The 22,193-nt window shown below is 41.3% G+C and overlaps 1 protein-coding gene across 1 annotated transcript; it reads left to right on the plus strand.

Annotated features, from left to right (window-relative positions):
* Positions 1–674: 674 nt before the first annotated feature.
* Positions 675–8,986, plus strand: LOC310909055 (hyaluronidase-1-like; the record flags this gene model as incomplete). Its single annotated transcript, XM_083860618.1, has 3 exons — positions 675–1,592; positions 7,198–7,287; positions 8,558–8,986. The coding sequence occupies 3 exons, from the start codon at positions 675–677 to the stop codon at positions 8,984–8,986; spliced, it is 1,437 nt and encodes a 478-aa protein (XP_083716744.1).
* Positions 8,987–22,193: the final 13,207 nt, after the last annotated feature.

Consider the following 22,193-nt stretch of genomic DNA (forward strand, 5'->3'; position numbering starts at 1 on the left):
AAAATAAGTAGCTTAGACCACTAAGTCATTAGTAGTACCCTTCTTCTAGCCTGCAAAATGAAAATGAAGTTCAGGGTAGATAACAATGTTTTTATATCCTGAAAATTGCAGCATTTCTGAGTTGTCTTCATTAATCTGTGTGAGGTAGAAGTGTCGGCCTTTTGTTTACATTACCTCTCTTATTCTGACCATTTGAATATACAGATGCAAATGAAAAGGCTGTAGCTTCACTGTGATGATCTTCTAGGCAAGTCAGACTGACCATAGCAGAGCTTATTTGGAAGCTAAAATTTCAAATGAGTGCACATTCTTTTTTTATACTATCATTATAGGTTATTACTTAATTATCCAGTTTTGTAGATGTGAGGGAGCAAATAAATGTTGAAGAAAGTCCTGAGTCAAGTCTATACGGAGTCTGAGTGAAAAGGAAGTGAAGTTTTCAGACAGTGTAGTCTATCAAAAAGATTTTCAAAGCAATTGAAATTAGTGTTAATTTTACAAGATCAGTTTTGCATTTTTCTCTCTTTGCGCTGAGTTTAATGCTATCAAAAGCAAATCAAACCAAAAGACATTCTCTTATCAACAAATTTGCCTCCATGCTGCCCTTCTAACCTCTTATCCTGGTTTTGTTTTTAAGGGCACTTCACAACAATTTCCCAGAGAGCAGCCCCACGATGGCTGTAGGTGTGCAGCAGCTGGCAGTGATGGCAGTGCTTTCCCTGGCCAGTGCCCACCTGCCAAAGCCGGCGCGGGCCCCCCTGGTCCTGCACAAGCCCTTCATGGTGGTCTGGAACGCGCCCACCGAGCAGTGCCGGCTGCGCTACAAGGTGGACCTGGACCTCGGCGTGTTTGACATTGCATCCAACATCAATGAGACTCTGAGCGGATCCAACGTGACCATCTTCTATCACACTCACTTGGGATACTATCCCTACTACTCAGATAATGGAGATCCTGTCAATGGAGGGGTGCCCCAGAACGAAAGTCTTATCAAACACCTTAGCAAAGCGAAGTCTGACATTGACTATTGCATACCCATGAAGAAATTTCAGGGACTTGCAGTCATTGACTGGGAAAACTGGAGGCCCCAGTGGGACAGGAACTGGGGCAATAAAAGCATTTATAGAAATAAATCTCTCGAGATTGTTAGGAGACGGCATCCTTGGTGGTCAGAGGACAAAATTAGGAAAGTGGCTAAAGAGGAATTTGAAAATGCTGGCAGGAGTTTTATGAATAATACCATCCTTCTGGCAGAGCATATGAGACCAAATGGTTTGTGGGGTTACTATCTTTACCCAGACTGCTACAATTATGATTACAAAGAACACCCCCAAACGTACACAGGGAAATGCCCACCCATTGAGTCTTTCCGCAATGACCTCCTACTCTGGCTGTGGAAGGAAAGCACTGCTCTCTACCCTTCTATATACCTGGACTATATACTGAAGTCAAGCCCAAATGCACTAAAATTTGTTCACTATCGGGTTAAAGAGGCAATACGTGTTGCCTCAATTGCTAGAAGAGACTATGTTTTGCCTGTGTTTGTTTACTCCAGACCATTTTATGCCTATACTTTCCATGTTTTAACAGAGGTAAGCAGACAGACTTCTTTCAAAATTTAGCAATTAGAAATAGCCTCTTAGAAAAAATATGTTCTAAAAGCTTTTCCTGTATAAAAGCACTTAGACCTTTGTTTTTTGATATTTAAGGCAGCCCTCTGAGAGGAAGTACTGTAGTCACAGTACAAAACTCTATGCCTTTCAAGGGTTAATATAGCAGTGGTTTGGTCTACCTCTGTGAGATAACATTGCATATTTTTAATGAAGGTAATTTAGAAAGAAAGTATAAAGAAATATATTCCTTAAGGAAGTAATTCATTCTGATATTTTTATTCTTCAGGGCAGCTTGTGAAATGAGCTTGACAGATTTTGTGAAGTTTAAAATTAATAAGTGCAGTGGAAAGATAAACTTCCATGAGAAAGAAGCCTCAGGGCTTTTTTGTTTCTTTATGCAAATGTAAATCCATTCAGTATAGAAATAAACTAGTCAAGTAAAGTAATCTGTCCTGCAGTTCCTAACTCCTGCATGATGAGCATTGGCCATCTGTCTCACTTTTCAGAAGTACAACATCTTCATGTCTAACATTTAGTGCTAAACTGTGGAGTCCTTTTTTTCAAAGAAACCCAGTTTTTGAGTCACGCAATGTTCCATCAACCAGTGATCAAGTTCAGTAAATATGTAGTGGCCACAACACTGATGGTAAATTGTGTATGTGCAAATCTCAGACTTTCTGGATATGTAATGATGATTGTTGCTCTGACTTTGTTTATGCATATAATAGAGATGCACAGACACTTATTCAGTTCTCTAATAGTTGCCTCAAGTGCCAAAAATTTTTCTTTGGTTTCTATCAATTCCATAAGAAAGGAGAAAATCTGGGACAGGAAACTCATGGAAATATCTCCTTGATGACAAAGGGCATTTGGGGTGCTCCCTCCCTTTATTTTATGGAGAGCTGCATGAGAGATTCCTTCTAATGCTGCCTGAGACAAGTTCTTGACTCAAACCAGAACAGATAAAGGGAGAGAAGTGGCAAGGGAAAAGGCAAAGTTCAGTCTAGTGAACCACAGGCTGTGGGGGCTTCAGCCTGGAGCTGGAGCTGGAGCTGAGGAGGTGCAGCAGATCCCTGAGAGCCTGAAAAATGTTTCAGGCTGACCCCAGGAAGCAAATGGTACTTTCAGGCTGCTCCTGGGAAGCAAACTGTAGAAGTAATTAGGAATTTGGTCTGGTTCATTTTCAGCAACAAGGAACTCTCTGGAGCTGTTTTCTCTGTGGAAATCACAGATGTTAGCTGACTCAGAAATCATGGGCAGATAGGCCAGTCTAGTCCTGAAGGAAAGGAGTTACTGGGGTTAATACAGGCATTCTGTCATCTGGAACACCTTCACTGAAGAACTCTGGCTAGGAGATACATAAGAATTCTTCAAATGCAGTCTGTAATAATAATTTTTTATAAAATTAATTGGTCCCTTGATCAATATAAAAATACCATGAATGTTACTGAAAGCTGTGAAAACTAGCATGCCACACAAACCCAATTATGTATGAATTCAAAATCTGTGATGGAACATAGTTACTGTTTTACCTTAAGCTATTTTCTGAACAGTACAGTAGTAATTTGGAGTGATGCTTCTCTCACGTTACAGTCTTTAATTCACCAGCCTCTTGTCCATTTGCATGAAGCCATTTACTTTTGGATGCTTAAAAGATTGCTTTACAACTCTGCAGCAGGAAAGATCTTTGCATAGCCAGAGAAACATATTCAGATTATGCTCCACTACATATTTTCTAATAAGGACAGCGTAGGCAGAGTCCTCAACATAGGACAGGGCTTAACGTGTCCAGACTATACACATCATCTATGAGAACAGCTTGGGGTCTGACAGGAACTTGCACAGTTGTATTTAAAAACCTTCTGCATGGAAATGATCCAGAAAATAATGTTCTTATATTCTTTCATAGCCCTAGGTAATTTAAATGTGGTTTTGTATGTTTGGGTTTTAGACTAGGTTGGAGGTTCTCATTTGACCCATGCCATGCCCCTAAGTGATGCTCACAAGGTTACAAACAAGGCATGAAACCTCTGAGCTCCAGAAACAATGTGCATGAAAGTGAAAAGGAAAAGTTCCCAGGACAATGACATCGAGGCTAAATGGCCACAGAAAAATAGGGACAGGAGGCAGATGGGATAGTTACCTGATGTCTGGCAGGGACTGGGCCAGGACAATCACAGCCTTGCTCTTGCTCAAGCTGTACAAGAGCTGTACTTTCTATTCCAACGCAAACACTACTGACATTCAAGACTTGTACAAGCCCTTCTGTACAAAGGACTTATGTGAAATTACCCAGGGGAGTCAGAAAAAATGGTTGTGAGTCAGAGTCACTGAGGGAGAGACACAGGTCTATCAAGACTTCAGAAGGATGAAAGGCCAGGTCAGGTCTCAGACAGATGCTGTACCTGTGTGTGCTGTACCTTTCACCCTGACTGCATCTGGAAATCAGGTGAGTTGTGCATAAGGCGTCTGAGAAATTAATCCTGCTTTTTATCTTAGAAACAATTTATAAATTCTGAATTGGGATCCAAATCATTATGAAAGGTTTTTATATTTGCTAGAAATGTGTATAAGCAATTTGCCATCTGTAGGGTATTTAGGAACTTTCTGCTTAGACAATTCACTGCTAAGCGTGTGGGAGAGGGAAGTCACACAGTAGCATCTGTGCTTCCTGACTGGATGGCTGAAATTATTAATAAAGCAGGATGACAACTGACAAATTATTAATAATGGATAGCAATCCTGTTGTTCCCCTACAAATAATCTTCTCTGATGACCAGATGTGTATAGAGACCAACCCCTGCAACCATGCCAGGCTTGAACTACTATTGCTGAACATAGAAAACTCTTGTCTGTAGCTAAAGATCTTCAAGATTACAGATATACTTATTTTTCTTTCTGCAGTATGTAACTAGAACTGACTGTCTTGTTTCATCTCAGGCTCCAAAACTGACGGTTTAGTCACCTCCTATTATTTTAAGATCCAGTGCAATGACTTGGGTGATCTAAATACAAAGAAATATTGACAGACACTAGAGCCTCCTCCTACCTGCCAAATCACGGGATAGTCCATTTGGGGGTAGCCCAGCCTAGTCTTGAGAACCTTAGGTAGTTGCACACTGCCCCCAAAAGCCTGAACAAAAATGAGCATCACAAGGGAAGAGGGTCTTCTGAGCCTTGTTAATCAAGTTAATCTTGTTAAACAAATTGACTTGTTAAGCATTTGGACAAATACCAGTCGCCAAAGTCTGATACAAAGAACAAATTAGGATACCCCAGCTAGACAAATGCTAAGATATTCATATTTAAAATATCTAATTTTTTTTAAGTTGCATGTTTTCTTCCATATGAGGTCATTATTATGCTCTCAAAGAAGAGCCATGCCAGTGAGCCCCCACCAATGTCAAGCTATGCTGTGTGAGAAGGGGCACTTGGTTCAGTCCCAAAAGCAAGACTGCTGTGTCTGAGGCTTCTGGTCGAATTCATGTGCCTCACTCAGTTCTTCAGGGAGGCTTCTCCTTATCTCTGGCCCAAATTTGCCAGTCTCAGCTATTAGGAAATGCACATATCTTTCCTTTTCTCAAAATACCCACATGAAGAATGAGATTTCTTTTCTAACCCTGTCTGTGGTGGAGGAGGAGGAAGTAGGGGGTAGTGCTTCCTTCAATGTATGACCATCCACTGGTCAGAGCACTGCCTCTGGTGCAGAAGCTATGGGTTCTGTTCTCTTCCCAACCTACTCAGGATGAATCCAGCACCCTGTGTCAGGCACCAGAAAAGAGTTAAGGAATCATCAGACCAAAAAGAATAAGCCATCAGAGAGCAAAAATGAAAGTGAGGGCGCAAACTCCTGTCCACAGGTCATTTGGGGAAGACCCTCTGTGTGTTGATGGTTTTTGAGGTACTGAACCTGACACATTCATTCAGTAACAGACATAACTATGCCTAGAAATGACAGTGAGGAACTTTGCTTGTGGGCAGGTTGCCTAATTACTAACACAAATTTATCATGAGCTGTAGTCAGGTTCCCACTTATTTCTCTTTCTCTTCTTTGGACCTCAATTGAGTTGTTGCAAAGTGAAATGGCATCAAACAGAGTAATGACAATCTCTAAAAGACTGTTTGGGTGATCAGCAGCAGCATGAGCTTCAGGCAAGGCCAGTCATACTTTAAATCACTCTGAACTTTTCACTAAGAGCCAGTAGGCAGCACTGCTCTTCCAGATTTTTGCAGGTTTCCAACCTTTAGTTAAGGATCAAAGCCTCTGGTCACTTTGAATTCTCTGTAATTGTCTTCAACTCTTCAGTGGATTCTCCCTTTCCCACAACATTTATTTGTGGTGGTTTTTTTTTTTTTTTTTTTTTTTTTTTTTTTTTTTTTTTTTTTTTTTAAATATATCTCAGGCCACAAGTGTTTCAGGAATGGAAATTCCATAACTATGCATTGATAAATCAACAGGCCCAATTACACAGGGGAATATGTTATTTAGTAGTAATTAATAATAACGTGGTTCTTCTACTCTGTAATTTTGCCTTTCTAAATCTGCCACCACCATACAGAGATAATTTGGCTCATATTTTTGATTATTCTCTAGTTAAAGAGTGGCAAAGACTGTATAAAAGACCATAAGTGTATCTTTAAATGAATTTTCTCTTTGTCAAATTGAGTAATATTGTAATGTCTGTCATTACAAATCCTGATCAGGAATTACTTTTTAATCAATTATTGTGGGCAGAAATGATTTTAGATATAAGTGATTATGCCTTGAAATCTGGGGGAAGAAGTTCCCTCCTATTTTTGAAGATTTAATTTCATTTTTCTAGATACAATATTCATAATCTCAGAGAATGGTTTTAAGACACTTACAAGATACATTGCCATGCTATTGGCAAGGCTCTGGTGACTCCTGTTCAACACTCAAGCTGCTCTGGTAGAGTTATATTATTGTTATTGCTACAACTCAGCTCCTTATTGGTTCAATTCTAAAAGTGGACATGGTTAAATCAATATGCAAATGTGTGTGCATTTGGGGTTTTCCTCCCACTTGGCACTTGTAACAGGGAGAAAGGTTCATTTTTCAAAGATATGTTTCTTGGACTAGTGGCACTCATGCTGGTAGAAACAGCAGCCCTGTAACTCTGTTGGCATGGCTAAAGCAGCACAAGTTAGACCCTTGTCTAAAGCCATCAACTTCAACTAGACACTGTAAGGGTGATCCAGTGATGTGTGATCATACTGAAAATCACGTGCCAAAAATGTTACCTAGGTAGGTTGGTATCTTGGTAATCATTCAAAGACTAGTGGATAAAACAGATCATTAAATTCTGACTCCACTGGCTTGGTTGGAGGAGCCCTTGTGAATAAACTATAAAGATTTCATTATTTAGTAAGCACCCATGCAAAGCTTTGTAGAGACACAGAATAGCTTTCTAAACTAAATGGTGATTTTATTGTGAAGACTATACCACAGGACCTATGTTGTCTCTGGGGAAAAAAATGGAAGTGATGCCCATATCCCACTGCTTTTTTACTTTTACTTTTGTATATTTGTTTTACTCATGTGTGGATTTGGACTTTTTTTCAGAGAGATCTGGTCAATACCATCGGGGAAAGCGCAGCTTTGGGAGCAGCTGGAGTTGTTCTCTGGGGCAGTATGCAATATGCCAGCTCAAAGGTGGGTCCTATCACCTTACCAGTTCTTAGGAATCACCTCAATCACCTCAATAGCTCTTGTCTGACACCACACCCTCCAAAGCACCTATCTACCTTTATCAGTGTCATCAGCCAACAACTGAGAATGATGGCTCAGCACTACTGTCAGGTCTTATTAATTCTGTTAGGCTGAAAAGTCCCGTTGCTCCAGAGCACATTGCTTTAGCCAGGTTCGTTTGTAGCTCAGTGGAATAATGAGTCCAGGTGAGGAGAAAGACATGTTTCAAAAAAAACCAAACAAACAAAAAAAAACAAACAAAAAAACCCCAAAAAACCCAAAAACAAACAAACAAACAAAAAAACCAAAAAAACCCCAAAAAACAAACAAAAAAAAACAACAAAAAAAAAAACCAAAAAAAAAGAAAAAAGGCATACAAATATAAGCCCAGCTTGTTTTACAGTTCTCTACTTTGTAACTGCAGCAGTTGTCCAGTTCTACTGGGAAGAAATGGAGGCTGGAGGTGAGGTATTTTCTCCAGTTGCTAATGTTGAAATGTTACATGGAAAATAATGTCACAAGACAAGCCCTAGTTACTTCTCCCAGGTTCTTTAGACTTTCATAAATAAACCTTCTTGAGGAGATGGGAGGCAGCACCAGAGTTTCCCAGGAAGCAGGACAGGATAGGCCCCATTCCTAAACCTGGACTTTGGTGCTCACTCTGTTTTTCATGCAGTCTGCTCTCCTACTCCTGAAGTCTCTGGTAAAGACCACTGACTTGGTCAGAGGAACCAGGAAACCTGAATGGGAACTTTCTAGTTGTAATTCCAGCAACTTCTGTGCTGGTTTATGAAAATTATGTGGCTCCTGGTAAACTGAATGTATTGGAGTGATCAGGGCCAGAGTGGTGATTTAATTTGTGCTTTGAAACCTGTCAGTCCCATGCACTTCTCCTAGTCAGCAGTTACCAGGAATCTCTACTTAAGGAGCCAATTAGTCTCAGATATGAACCATATGAACTCTCTTTCTGCTTCCTGGGACTCCTCCCTAGTATCACATTATATCTTCCTGCCAGGCCCTCAAATAGAAACTATAGTCGAGGTCAATACTTTTCTAATCTTACACATGGAAATAAACTCATTTAAACCAAATAGATCACTCCAGTGTGTAAGTCCAACCAGATTTATCTCAATGGATTGCTTTAGGAAGAACAGTTTAGTACTTTTTAGACATAATAAACTTGGACATAGTGCTAGATCCTGAGAAATATGTAATGATCTCATATTATTCACAGGAGAGCTGCCTGACGGTGAAGCGGTACATTGATGGACCTTTAGGACATTATGTCATTAATGTGACCTCAGCAGCCAAGCTCTGCAGCAAAGTCCTGTGCAAGAAGAATGGAAGATGTATCCGCAAAAACAGCGACTCCTCTGCTTACCTCCATTTGTCACCCACTGATTTTAAGATCCACAACCATCACTCAGAGAGGGGCCCCGGATTCCAGGTGACTGGTGAACCCAGCCTGGAGAGTATTGAAGCCATGAAGCAGAGGTTTATTTGTCAGTGTTACCAGGGCTGGACAGGAATATTTTGTGAATTGCCTGACCAAAGGCTGTTGGAACACTGGGTTCATGTAGTGTTTAGTAGATCAAGAAAACAAAGCCTTTTTATCTTCCTCCTAGGAGCCACACAGCTTTTTCTGCTTTGTTCTAGACATTAAGGTCTTCCTAAAGCAATGCAAGGGAATAAAAATGGTGCCTCTAAAAGTTCTGGTTTTTTAAAGAAAATTATTGTAAAGGGAAAAGGCATTTTTGATTAAATAATTTTATTCTATTTTAGTAATTTTCCACTCCTGGAACTTTTTAGACATTAAAAATTTTGAAAGCATTTTTTTACCAGCTCCTTGATTCCTATCTTGTGTTTCACTCATGTGTTCAACAGATAACGATTGTGTTGTTGCAGTGGGACGTTTACCTGAGGAAAAAGGTTGAATGAACTTGTACAAAGATTCAACCATGTAGAAGTTTAAAGAGAAGAACACAGAACCTCTTTGTTTCAGGGTTGGGTGATTTAACATGGTGATGAGGAGAGTCCTGTGGACCAGGGATTGGGAACTGCTCTCTGCAGCTCTTGCTGAAATCAAGTGGTACATTGTGTGAGCAGCAGCACTGTGCCCAGAGCCATATCCATTGATCCTACTGCTTCTGCATAAGCAATGTGAAGAGTATACAGTTATACATCAGCACACACTTCCAAAAATTCATATTTCAGAATCCCAAGGCCTAATTGGATTCATGCTACTTTAAGAGATATTGGTATTTCTAGTACTAGTGTTCTGCTATCAGTTTCAAAGATACTGTCTGACTGAACATTTCTGCAATTACTTTTAGGTGAGGGGATTCTGAGCTCTGAGAGCAGTGCTGGCAGCTGGCACCCAGCAGCACTTCTGCCTGGGCAGGAAATAGGGAAACTATTTGCTTCCTATTGCCTGGATGAGATTCTTTGCACACCCCAACCTCTTGGGAAGGAGGCATCCCCACTGCTTCTGGAGCTGCTGCAGGTCTTTGCTTTCTGCTGGCTGGTCAGTGAGTGGGAATTGAGAACAGGCTGACAGATCCTACTGTCAGTGTGCACTTCCCTCGGCAGGTCAGGAGAAAATGAAGAACTCTATTCATTGAAATATTTTGGCTTGCAGCCTTTGGCTTGAGATGGGGACCTCTCTGAAGGTGGTATAGCTTAATGAACTACTGATTACTGGTTAATTTAGCGTCCATAACACACTGTTCTGTCAGGCTGTGCCATGTCCATTTGCAGTTATTCATTGATTCACGTTCACATGTGAACAGATGTATTCAATCAAAGGCCTGTCTTCCACACAGCCTTTCAATGTAACAAGCAATGGATGCCTTTGCTGAAATGAAGCCCAAGAAAATTCCTAGACTACTCTGACTTACTGAAATAATTTTATTTGAGGTGTTTGAATGATTTGTTGGACTGAGTATTGTTCCAGATCATGGGCACAGACCTTAATAAGAAACCCACATATGGTTTTAAGACTTCTTTTTTTGCCCTTGCTAGTGTCTGTATTGGTCATCTGTGGCCTGACCACACTGCTTACATTACATAGTTCCCTATTCCTGAAGCAGTTTGATTAAAATCAGCAAGGCTATATGGAGAAGATACTCAACTGTGTAAAAGGAGGTCTGAATCCGGCTCTTATCCAGCCCCCTTCTTGAGACTGTCCTAAATTACTTTAAACATTAACACGTCTCTATGAATTATAATCTGCTGTATTCTCTATAATCTCCTTATTTCTGAACATTTCTTCATGGTAACCCCATATAATAAAAACTATCTTTGCTTTGCCCAGACCAGATTCACAGCTGGTGTGAAAGCTGATGCTCAGATTCACCTGAACCAATGATCCAGCTCATTACAGACCTGCAGTGGATATTAAGGCTGTCTTTAAACCTAGACACTGAAATTGAACAGACTTCAGTTAAGTAGCAACTGGGTGACTTGGGGCCTACAGTGAGTCATTGTATGTCATGTGCTGAGAAGCTCCCAGAGAGTTTTTGCACTGACCTTTTGCTTTGTAATGTGTAACAGCAATGGATGACAGCAAAAGTAAAGGTAAAAAACTTCCTTATTTTGGTGGGGGAGAGGAAGGATTAAAATTGAAGTTTAGAAAAACTGACAGCTATTAAGAGGTAAGCTTTTAAACTGAAGTTATTGTGTTTACTTTATAAAATAATTATATCTATATATCTAATAATTATATCTATATCTGCTTTAGCTGCTTTATTCAGTTCAGTTTTTGTTAAACTTCCAAGGGAACTTACACCTATTTTAGTGTCTTGAGAGCATAGAAACTACTAGCCCAGTTTTGCTAAATATTTGTCACCAATGTCGGTCTCGGTAACAAGCAATTTTTTCCTTCAGTTACCCTTAAATTAATACTACTCTTAAAATTCAGCTTTGAACTAACTGGTTCACTTAATACTGGTTGTACGGTTCAGTCTTCGGAGAGACACAATCCAGATTGTATCTGTAGTACAACTATTGGAAAAAGGAGAGTTTAAAGCAGCAGAGAACCTTTATGATGATGTCCTTAGCTAGAACCAGTTCTTAAACCATAGTTAATCCTGGAAAATAGGTATTGATTTCCAGAGACAACAGAAATAAGTTTGATTCATTTTATCTGAACCACTTCTTCTTCAAGATGATCATGGACCCAGACCCCAGTTCATTTCCAAATGCTGAGCTGTAGACTCCTCTGATTAGCTGAGGATAATCAATACCAACACACTGACAGGCTTTGATCTTTTATCGTTTTCTGATTTAATACTCAAAACATTGAAATGTGGGGAAATATTATGCTCATTTCCTATTTCTCTCTCACCATAGTCTTGCATTTGGGTCTTGCATTTAATAAAATTTTATTTTGAGCAACTCCTAAAATATAGAAAGCCTGGGACTCATTTTGTTCCATTTCAGTCTGACTGGTAAATGTGTGGGATTGTGATTCCAGCTTGACCAGCTTTAGGTGCCACTGGCATCTTCTTTCCACTCCCAAACTTTCCTCTCACTCCCATCCATCCACCATGGTGTGCTGTTCCCTGTTTCTGCTGGCACAGCTGCTCGGGGGCCCTTGACCTGATCTGGATTGGGAAACCCTTCAGGTCAAATGTTCCCTTGTAAAAATACAGGTGCTTTCCCACAATGCTTTTTTTTTCTGAAAGTCACATTAATTCCTTTATCTGACTCACATTTTTCTGCCCATAAAGTTAAGCCAGAGCTAAGGAAGTGGACAAAACCCACAAGGAAGTGGTAACAAAGCCATAAGCTGAGTATTGTCACCCAAGACAATGAATTGTGAGTAAGCAGCCTTGGTATGCAGCTGGCAGATCAGCCACGGCTCACCCAGCCCGTGCCCCAGGTCTGTGTGGCAGGGGAAGGGCAGTGCTGGCAGCCCCTGCCCTCCTCCCTGCCCCATGGGCAGCAGAGGGATACATCCATCCAAGAAGAAGGACACTGCCATGCCAGGGAACCTGCTGGACTCCCCCAAAACTGAGGGCTCCATGCAGTGACCAGCCCAGCACCATCCTTGGTGCCCTACAGGATGCCAAAGTCAGGATAAATAAAACTCTCCTGGCATGGCTCAACTCAGGAACATGGATATTTAATGTGTTTTCAGAAGTACCCTTTTGCCACTGGGTCTTAAGATTGAAAAAAGATGAGAAAGTCTTCCTGGCTGAATATAATCATGTGGCTTTTTTGTGTTTCATCAGCTTTTTCCAAATGCAGTGTTCTTGGCTAGGGTCAGTGGCTTTGCAGAAATGGGAATGATAGGATTGTTTGGAAAGCAGCTAACAGCTCTCACCAATGAGATCAACAGAATAAAATCTCAGGCCAATTTGGGTTTGTAATAATTCACGTAAATACATCTTTGTATACAGATCTTCTTTTAAAATACCTGGATAAGATTAAAAAAATGCTGCTTAAATTAAAAAAATCAGTTTTGCACCGAAACCATTTGTTGTAGATAATGAATTAAATTTGCACCTCATGCACAATAAGGATACATATGAAAGCTTTTTGCCAAAGAAACTTTAATATACTTAGGATGCTGGGGCAGGCACAACTTCTCTTTTTTTTGCTTTTCAGGAAAAAAAATTTCTTGTCAATCTGTGCCAGACTCTGAGGGTGGAGGGTGGGAGTGTTTGCAAACACAGGTTACTCTAAAAACAAGCTGGAGATTATGGTTCTGTATACTTTGAAGAACCATACTGACTGGGAACAGTGCAGCTTCTCAGACAAAAAAGTTCTATCCTTCTAAAAGCCTAAGGAAAAACAGTTCTGTTGGATATTGCTTAATGAATTTAAAACCTCTGAGTAGTTCTCACTCAGCCATGGCATCGTGCCTTCCACATACCAGAGAAAGAGGCAGTAAGAAGCAGCTAGAGGTCCCATTAGGAAAGGGGAGAGTTCCTTCAGTGCCTTCCCAAATGAAGTCTGATTTAAGTTTGAGAGTTAACTTTGCTACTTTTAACAGTTATAACATATCAGATTGAATATCTGTTGAATGTCAGCAGAGTAATTCCATGGTGGCATTTTTCTGATTCAAGGAATATCTTGTTTTAGCTGTAATAAGAAAACAAGGGATGTGTGAATCTGTGTTGATATCCATTTATATCTACATGCACCTCTAAACAAGAGTATGCAGGTTCATACTGTAAAGTATGTGTCTGTGAGTTTGATTCAGAAGCAGTAGAACAGTTCTGAGAGGTGTGAGACTGTTTTTCTGCCTAGCACGAGCAAGCTTGGAGCAGTTGCATAACCCCATAGCCTGGTATGTATGGCCTGCACTGCTGCACGGATTATGTCCATTATGTAACCCCTTTTGTACAGGAAGCTAACAGCATCTAACAAGCTAAAAATAAGCAGACTTCTATAATGTCAAATGACAGTATTTTAAACTTCACTTATGTGGCTGTTTCTATTTCAACATTAAATATGGCCTCTCCAAAAATTTTATTTATTTTTTTACTAGGGTGATATTTTAACACACTGGCAGCCTGTTTTCTCACAGGAAGTCAGAGTTCCTTTGTCATTTTCCCATTACAGCAAGAACTTTCCTAGTTTTATGTAAGGTGCTCTCCAATATCTATGAAAACAAAGCAGCATAGAGTATCAGTCCTGCTTTTTTTTTTTCCCTCTGACAGTCAAGATGTCTGATATTTGTGGGCAATTTTTGGAAAAATGATATTTGTTTTCATGGTAGTAATAACCTTCTCAGTCAATTAGACAGTAGATTATTTAGAGCATTCCTTGTATTGCTCCTTCCAATGCTGAGTTTGCATGGTAGCATTAAAGCATTTAGTTTTTCCCTCTGCTGGAGGTTCCTTCTTCTCCTTACCTTATCTTTGTGTCCACATGCCCTGTGTGCTGTGGAAACCCTGCAGGGCTGATGCCTCCCTCCTGGACAGCAATATGGTCAGTGGCTCATGCACACAGAGGACAGCTGGGTTTTTAACTGATATTTGCATTCACCTTGTGTTGTTACCCTTGCCCTCCATGTGGGCTGCACTTGCCTGTCCCCACCATGAGGAGAAGTCAGCATTTTAATGCCCAGGGGATTTGCCTCGCCATTTCTGCACACGACTCCCAATGGAAGTGTTAAAAAAGGCTCATGGCAGGTGTTGCCTCTCCCTTGTTGTCTTAGCTCCACAAGTACAGGAAATACCCAAAGCACTGGCAGGACAGTTTGATACAGGATTTCCCTATGTGGGACACCACAGGTCCTAGTGACACTTCTGATCTTCCTCCAGTGGGACCCAGGGATGGGAGAACTTTGGCCCCAGGCAAGATGCAAGCTGGCCTTGGTAGGGACAGGACAGAGGCAGGGTCAGTGCAGGTCAGTCACTGCTGTATCAAAGGTGCTTCCTCATGCTTTGTAAAACTGAGTCAGGCTCAAAGATCCCAGAGGCCTTGAGTACCTTCAACAAACAGTGATGCTCTTTCCATGGGATTAATTCAGGCATGCAGCAAAGTCCCTTGGAAGCTTTAGACTTCTCCTTGGACAAGTATTCTTTTCTTAAGTGTCAGCATCAAACATTATGGTGTGGAATTTGGGTGGTTTTTTCTAAACCTAGAAGTAGGGACGAATGAGACAAACTCTCTCTGCGCCTCCATAGGAATTCAGGTACTGATACACCTCGATGTAGAAGGAGTAATGATATATAAGCACCACTGTTGTATTCATATTTCAGCAGCAATTCTCAGGTCTGAGCATACTTGGATTCAAAACCAATAATAAGCCAACCTGATTTCATTGAAGATGCTAATTTAAGTGGTAGAGATACCTCACTTTTCACATTAACCTCACCAGAAAACAATCTCTTATTTTAATTTTGTTTTGATTTCTCCGCTTTTAAAGGGGCCCAACCTCATCTGCTGTAAGATGGTTTATCATCATGGAGTTGGAGTAGCTGAAAAGCAGGCATGAAATATTCATGGTTGCTTTGTTCACCCTTGGAATTTTTCTTTTAGAATGGCATTAGTTCATTAGTTCCCAGCACCCACCAGCTGCTGTAAGGACTGTCAGTAGCTATTCCTTGAAATATCCCCTCTGTGCTCCTTGCAGTGAGGCAGCAGGTCCTGTGACAGCTGATGAGGGCTAGAGGGAAAGGAAGCAGGGAATGGCCACTGAGGGAGGCTCATTAGGTTTGTTCAAGGTCTCCATCCATACATGAGGCTTACCAAGGTTTACACGACCACCGGATCAAAATAATTGCAATAATCCCTCAGACTGACAACACTGAATTGTTGTATTTTCTGCAACACTAACATTTAGCTCTAATCTAATTCTCAGCTGGTGGGGATTAAAAAAATCAAACTCTTTTTTTCGTTGTTGTTGTGTTACATCTATTCTGTAGGAGTAGGAAGAGAGGAGTGTCACCCATATCTGCTGGTGCCGGGTGCAAGCTGTAATCACTCCACTGTGTGTGTGGGTGCTTGTTCTGCTCAGTTTGGGGGCCAATCTTACCCTACTTCAAATACACAATAACTCTGCTGGACCCCAGGAATGGTGGTGGGAGGAGAGTCACCTCCTTTCTGTTGCACAGGGCAAACCTCCTGTTTAATTTCTATGTGAAGAACATGCTTGGAACATCAAGCATCACTGATTTAGTTTTCAGTTAGGATTTGCCTTACAATTGCATCAGGAAAGTGGGCAGAGAGGAAAGTTGCTTCTCTAAAGAACCAATTCAGCACAATTTAAAATGCTTTAAGCAGTAAGAGAGGCAGAGGGAGAGCCCAAGCAGTTCTGATGCTTTTAAATGGGCTCCTACATTTTTTCTGAGGCAGCCTGAAGTCAGGTGGGTGGCTATACTGGACTGTGGTTCTCTGAGCACATGCCCCATCTCCCACTCTTTGCTGTGTGAGTATTTTGAATTACAGGTAAATGAGCAGTGTGGCAGGAAGCCTGGGCATCCTGGTTGCCAGATGAAGACAACTCCTGAACACAGTTTTTATGTCTTGAGGCTGATGTACCCTCAAAGAATGTGAAACTTCTTGCTGTGCACATGCTGTAATCCATATAATTTTTAATGTGCTATACCCCCTGAAGATAACTGAGTAGCAATGCAGTCCACTCAGGCTCTTTTAGAACCCAGGCCACTGTGCTGGCTCAATAGTGTAAGCATGCAAAATATAGCTCCTAGTGTAAAGGCTACTATCTTTGGAAAAGGCAGGTTCTGGAAAACCTTTGGGCTTAAAACAGGTGGAAGACTGTGGTATTGACCACTGAGAACCTTGAAAGGCTGAACATGGGCCAAAGAGGTTTTGTGATTATTTCAGTGTATGCCAGAAAATGACCCAGTCACTGGCATCAAGAGCATGAGGGAAGTAGAAGCTAAGCATAAAGGCTGCTTCTGTGGATGTTTCAGTGGGCCATTAAATCAATTCATCAAACTGTCTGCCTTTTGCTAGGACTAAGCATGAGTCTAGTCTCCCAGACTGGACCACTGCCAGGTGTAATTAGGCCCTACCTTAATTTTGAAATGTCCGTCAGCAGTTAATGCTGCTCAGGTTTTCTAGCACCTTCATCAGGATCAGTGAAGGATTGTACTAAAAGAGTTTGAATCTTGGCCATTGTCAGCCATCACTGTTACTAGATCAGGCAAATAACTGTGAGATTAGGTCCATTTTTATAATCACCCATTTTTATCATCATTATTATTTTCTCAACTTTTATTATCAGTTATGCTGCATATTCCATCCCCTGCATTTACTAACATAGCACAGATACTGTGCAGAATCTCAGTGAGGCAAATCACTAATGCTTGCCTTGATCTAATAAGCCTCCATCTATATGAAGAAAAAGTAGAGACAGCAGCAATGCATCCTGCCATACCCCCCTCCCCAAGGCTGCTGCACGCTCTGTGGCTCTCGAGGTCATTTCCTTTGTCACCAGCCCCCAAGCACATTGCCACCAAATCTGGGTACAGCACAGACAACAAGATTCACTGCTGAAAGCATGACTTTCACTGGAAAAAACCTCATTCCATCATCAGACTTCTGAGTATAACAACTTCAGCTTTATTGATAAAAAGTCAACAAAAGGATTATTTTGTAAAAACCCAGGGATTTTATTGGATCTTTTTGGTTGTGAAAATTCTTCTTTCTAAAAACATTTCTGCCTTTGATAAGAGTATTTGGCAACTGGCTTGCCTGTTGAAACAGCCTGTTTAAACCCATCAAGGTTGTGCCCTGTCAATGCCATATTGTTGTAGAAAGGAGAAAATATCATTGTCTTTATTCATAATTTGTATTTTTTTCTAATTCCTTGATATGAATAATGTAACATCACTGGAGTAGGTTTTCTGTTACAAGATAGATGATAAAGCTTGAAAATGCATTGCTGTGTTCTAGTTAACTGGGGGAGAGAGATACAGGGATACAACTGATGAATGCTTATCATTTTCTTATCATTTTGCTGGCTATTTTTTTCAGGAATATCTTTTGTTCTGGTTCAAGTACTTCTCTCTATGTGTGGTCATTTCAGAACTGCCTTTTCAAAGCTGATTTTGCTTAGTCTCGGCTAGAGCTGTTTGCTGCCTAGTAAAGACACACAGTTTCTACTTTCTCTGTATTGGAAATTGCTGTCCACTCTGCATTTTCACTGTCAACTGGACACCAAGATGGGTTGCCTCTGTGTTCCCCTTGCCAAAGGAAAATCTAGTTAGCAGAAAAGGTATTCTGGGTTTTGTCAACTCTAATAGATACAAGTGAAAGAAATACCAGGCAAAAAGAGCAGGATTTTTTTTTTTTTTTTTTTTTTTCAATCCTGCACAACTGAAAGCAAATTTTAAAAGTCTAGGGAAAGAGAAAAATATTGAGCAGAGCTTGGGCACATCCCTTCTGCATGCTGCAAACAAGTGACTTCAGAGACTGTTCTCAGATGGAGCATCTATGTGTGTTGTGACTAAATGCATCAAATGGAATAAAATTAAAAGTCAGAAGTCAATGATTTGCCATCACACTGAATAAAAAAGAGCAACTGTTTCCTCCTTAACAATAGAGCTCCTGCAAATACCTTTCTGTGCTAAGTTCCCCAGGAAAGGTTTCTCTTGGGGCACAAGGTGGTCTGCCACTCCCTTGCAGTCTTCAGTAACTTATAATGATATTATTATGGTTGTTACGTTGTTGTTGCTGCTGCTAATTTTTATTATAATTCTTTTCTTCAGTTTGCTGATACTTTGCCATGTGCCAGCTCAGAGGACTTTGGAGCAGCAGATCAGTATATTCAGCATGGAGTAAATCCTGGCTAATTGTGCCCCAGTGCTGCCTGAGAGGAGATGTGTGGACCCACAGTGTGGGAAAGCTGAGCCTCCCCCCTTCCCAGTGGCAGGCAGATCCCAGAAAGAGCAGCCTCAGTGACCCCAGTGGTTTTGGTGTGATGCCACGAGGTGGCCTAGGGCAGGGGTGCCTGCTGGTGCACGCCACTGGCATGTTTGATCCGAGTGACAGAGGTCCTGTGTGGGAAGTGCTCCCTGGAATAGGATGTAAATCACCTGAGGATGTGCTCAGCACAGGCAGTGACACCTCCCTGGATCAGTCTGTGCAAACATGGATGCAGAGGGGCAGGATGGCAGTACAGCTCTCATGGGGAAAACTCGCTGCCGTTTAGAATCGCAATGTGGAAAACGAGCAATTGTAGGGATTTGCTGCCCTCTGGCAGGATTTTGTTACAGCTCAAATTTTCTGTGACGTGCAAGAGCAGTGCTCAGCAATAGTGCTCCAAGCAGAGCAAGGTCTGCATTTTCCATCAAAGCTGCTGGTCAGCAGCGCTGCAGCCTCCATGGAACCCTCCTGGAACCATGCCTGTTGATCCCAGACATGGGCTGGTGTAAGGAGCAGGGCTGCTGGGCTGGCAGGAGATCCCTGTCCCTTTTCTCTGTCTCTCTGCAGCTGTGGGGCAGCCTGGCTCTCTAAAGCTGGTACTTTTGTTGATTGTCTCCTCAAAACAGCAAGTTCACCATCTTCCAGCTTTGGCTGTGCAGCCTTTTGGTGAGAAATTCAGTTTGGCCTCCCTCTAATGCTGACGAGCCCTGAGCGGCTTTGTCAAGTTTGATTTCTAGTATACACTTTCTGAAAGATGATCAGGAAAATCAGGCTGATTTTCTTTAACACCATTTTCTAAAAGGCTCAATAATGCTGGTATGGCACTTGTGGGTATGTGGGTAGTGAGTTTGAAAACGTGGGTTTGCTGTGTACTGTGAGCCTCATGGGGCAAGATTCTCTGACAAAGCACTGAGTTCTGCAGTGTCTGCCCCACACTGCACTGGCCCTGTGAATGGCCTGCCTGGTCAGCAGGAGGAACAGGCACACCTCGTATGCTCTAAAACAGTCTGGTGCCTCAGACTGTCAGAAGACTATATCCTAAAAGCATCAAAGGCTTATTAAAAGCACCTGGGTTGGTTACCTTGGATGTTGATGGTTTTGATGAAATTGGGTTATGCTAGACCTACCCTAAAATAACTGAAAAATGGGGGATTGGGGAGGCCCATAAAAGTACCTCAAGTGCATAGGTATTCCTCCCTGTTTTTCTGTTTTGAGAGAAAGGAAGGATAGCATAGCTACACTCTTCCCAGCAGTATATATGTAACAACCTGGCTGCCCATATGACACCTGTGATCCTCATCTCCAGTAGGTCACAATCCCAGGAGAGATAAAAACTGTAGCAAGGCTAGGACTGAGAAAGGAGGACAACAATAGAAGTCAAATACAAATCAATGATAGTTGATTGTATAAATGTGTGGGATTTTCCCAGGGTTTTGAGTGCAGGGGAGAACTTGGAGTTGATATGACTCTCTCTCTTACATATAAGTATGTAGGTTTTGCTGTAAGGACCTTTTGATTAATGATGCTGCTGGTAATAGTGGCACAGGCCTCAGCTACAAAGTCCATAGTGCACACTGCAGTGCTGTGCAGAGATATGAGACATGGTCTGGAAGGCACTAGCTGCATGTGATAGTGCAGCCAGGCTAATAAATAGCTCAGAACAAGTGTTCATGTATCTGCTTTATTGCTATCAAGGGTTTGAACTTGAACCCCTTTATGGTACTGCACAATGAAATATGTGTGTTTATTTAGAGCTATTTGGAGTATCTCTGCCTGGCATTGCATAGACACATCAGGGATGCTCATGAAATTGTGAAGATGATGATAAAAGCAAAGGTTTGATTTTCGAGTTACAATAGTTGTTACTGAGAAAGCTTGAATGATAAGGAAACCATGCCTTCATCAGGATTTCCATTACAGCAGTCACAGCTACTAAGATATCCTGGGGCTCACTGAAGTGATGGCAACACCCTCAGTGAATTGATGAGAAAAGTAACTGCAGTATGCTGGCTTCCAGACTTACACCAATTTACTTTGGCTGGGAATTTCCCCCTTTTGTCTGGGTTAGATTGTGCTCACCTTGTTTCTTCAGTGTTAGCATGGTAGATGCCTTAGAATTGAGTGATACAATTCATACATTTATATATGGAATTAATAATAACAGCTTTCTGTTATGTTCTACAGACAAACTGGGAGATCTGCCTGATGTCATCTCTTAAGTTATGAAAGTACTCCCTGGAAATGGAACACAGTTACACATTGTTCAGCTTCCAGCCCCTGGAATGGCTGCACATACCACTCATCTGGACTCCTCTTGCTTTTAAATCAGCCTAAGCACCAGTTTGGGAGAGTAGGCCTTTCAAGACTCCTGGAATGCCTGACAGAACTGTGCTTCCTGAGGTACAATGTACTGAACCTGAAAATTTTCTATATGATTTGAAGCCCCCTAGCTAAAGCAAGAGGGCAGGTGCATCACGGGAAATCCATGTTAATGGTGGCATGCCCTAAAACTTCAGTTTTCAAACCCATCCAGAAAAAAAGAGGCATGGCATGAACTATTACATCCCAGCTGAGGTCTTTACTGGGGTAGCTGTCACAGACTGGAGACCTCAGTGGGCAACTGTGGTGCAAAAGATATCTACAGAGGGGAGTCCGGGAAACTCATAACTGAAATGGAAGGGAATATTTCAGCAAGTGATGTTCAAGGTTATCAATTTCCTTTGAAGAAAGTGCAAAAAACTTTAATGAAGGAAACAATTGCTTCAGGAATGGAAAGCAAACCAAAGGGTCTGTGGGAATGCTACTTATACCCCAACTATCATAATTACAGTTTTCATGATTAGAACTACACTGGTTCCTGCCCAAAAAGTGAAGTTTTGAGGAGCATTTTCCTGCCTCTAGAATGGCTTTGCAGCCCTGTATCTTTCTACTGAAATTTAGAAACCCCTTGGAAATAGTCAAAAACATTTCGTACTTTTCTAAGTTTAGACTGAATGAATCCATAGGGATTTCCTCCATGGCATCCCAAGGTTATGCTTTGCCTGTATTTGTGTATACCTGACTAGGCTATAGAAAGGAACCTTTATTAGTTCTCTCTATTGGAAGTTTTTGCTGGAACAATGTAGGCTGCATTTATCCTTCAACCATCCTTGCAGATGGTGCATCAGGATGGAAAACCTCCTACTTGGGCCAGCCCTGCTGGTTCATGCTAATTATCCACATGCTCTAAAGAGCGCAATGTTCTGAAGTAAAAACACAGCCTTTAATATATTTCTTTTCCTTTTGGCCTTAATTTCTAACTAGGCTGTACTCAAGCAAACATTTGAATGGATTAAAAGGATTTCAGAAATTTGATATAGTACACAGGAGGCTGTTAAGACAATAATCCTCCATCATGTACTTTCTTCTGCTTAGGTATGCAATCACTAATCCCCAGATACCTGCCCTTTTTTTAGAAGGGAAACCAAGGCAGAGATGTTAGCAACTTGGTCCTTGTAGATAAGAATGGAAAATTGGAGCCA

Source organism: Zosterops lateralis, assembly GCF_965231275.1.
Source record: "Zosterops lateralis genome assembly, chromosome: 4".
In the NCBI taxonomy this organism is placed as follows: Eukaryota; Metazoa; Chordata; class Aves; order Passeriformes; family Zosteropidae; genus Zosterops; species Zosterops lateralis.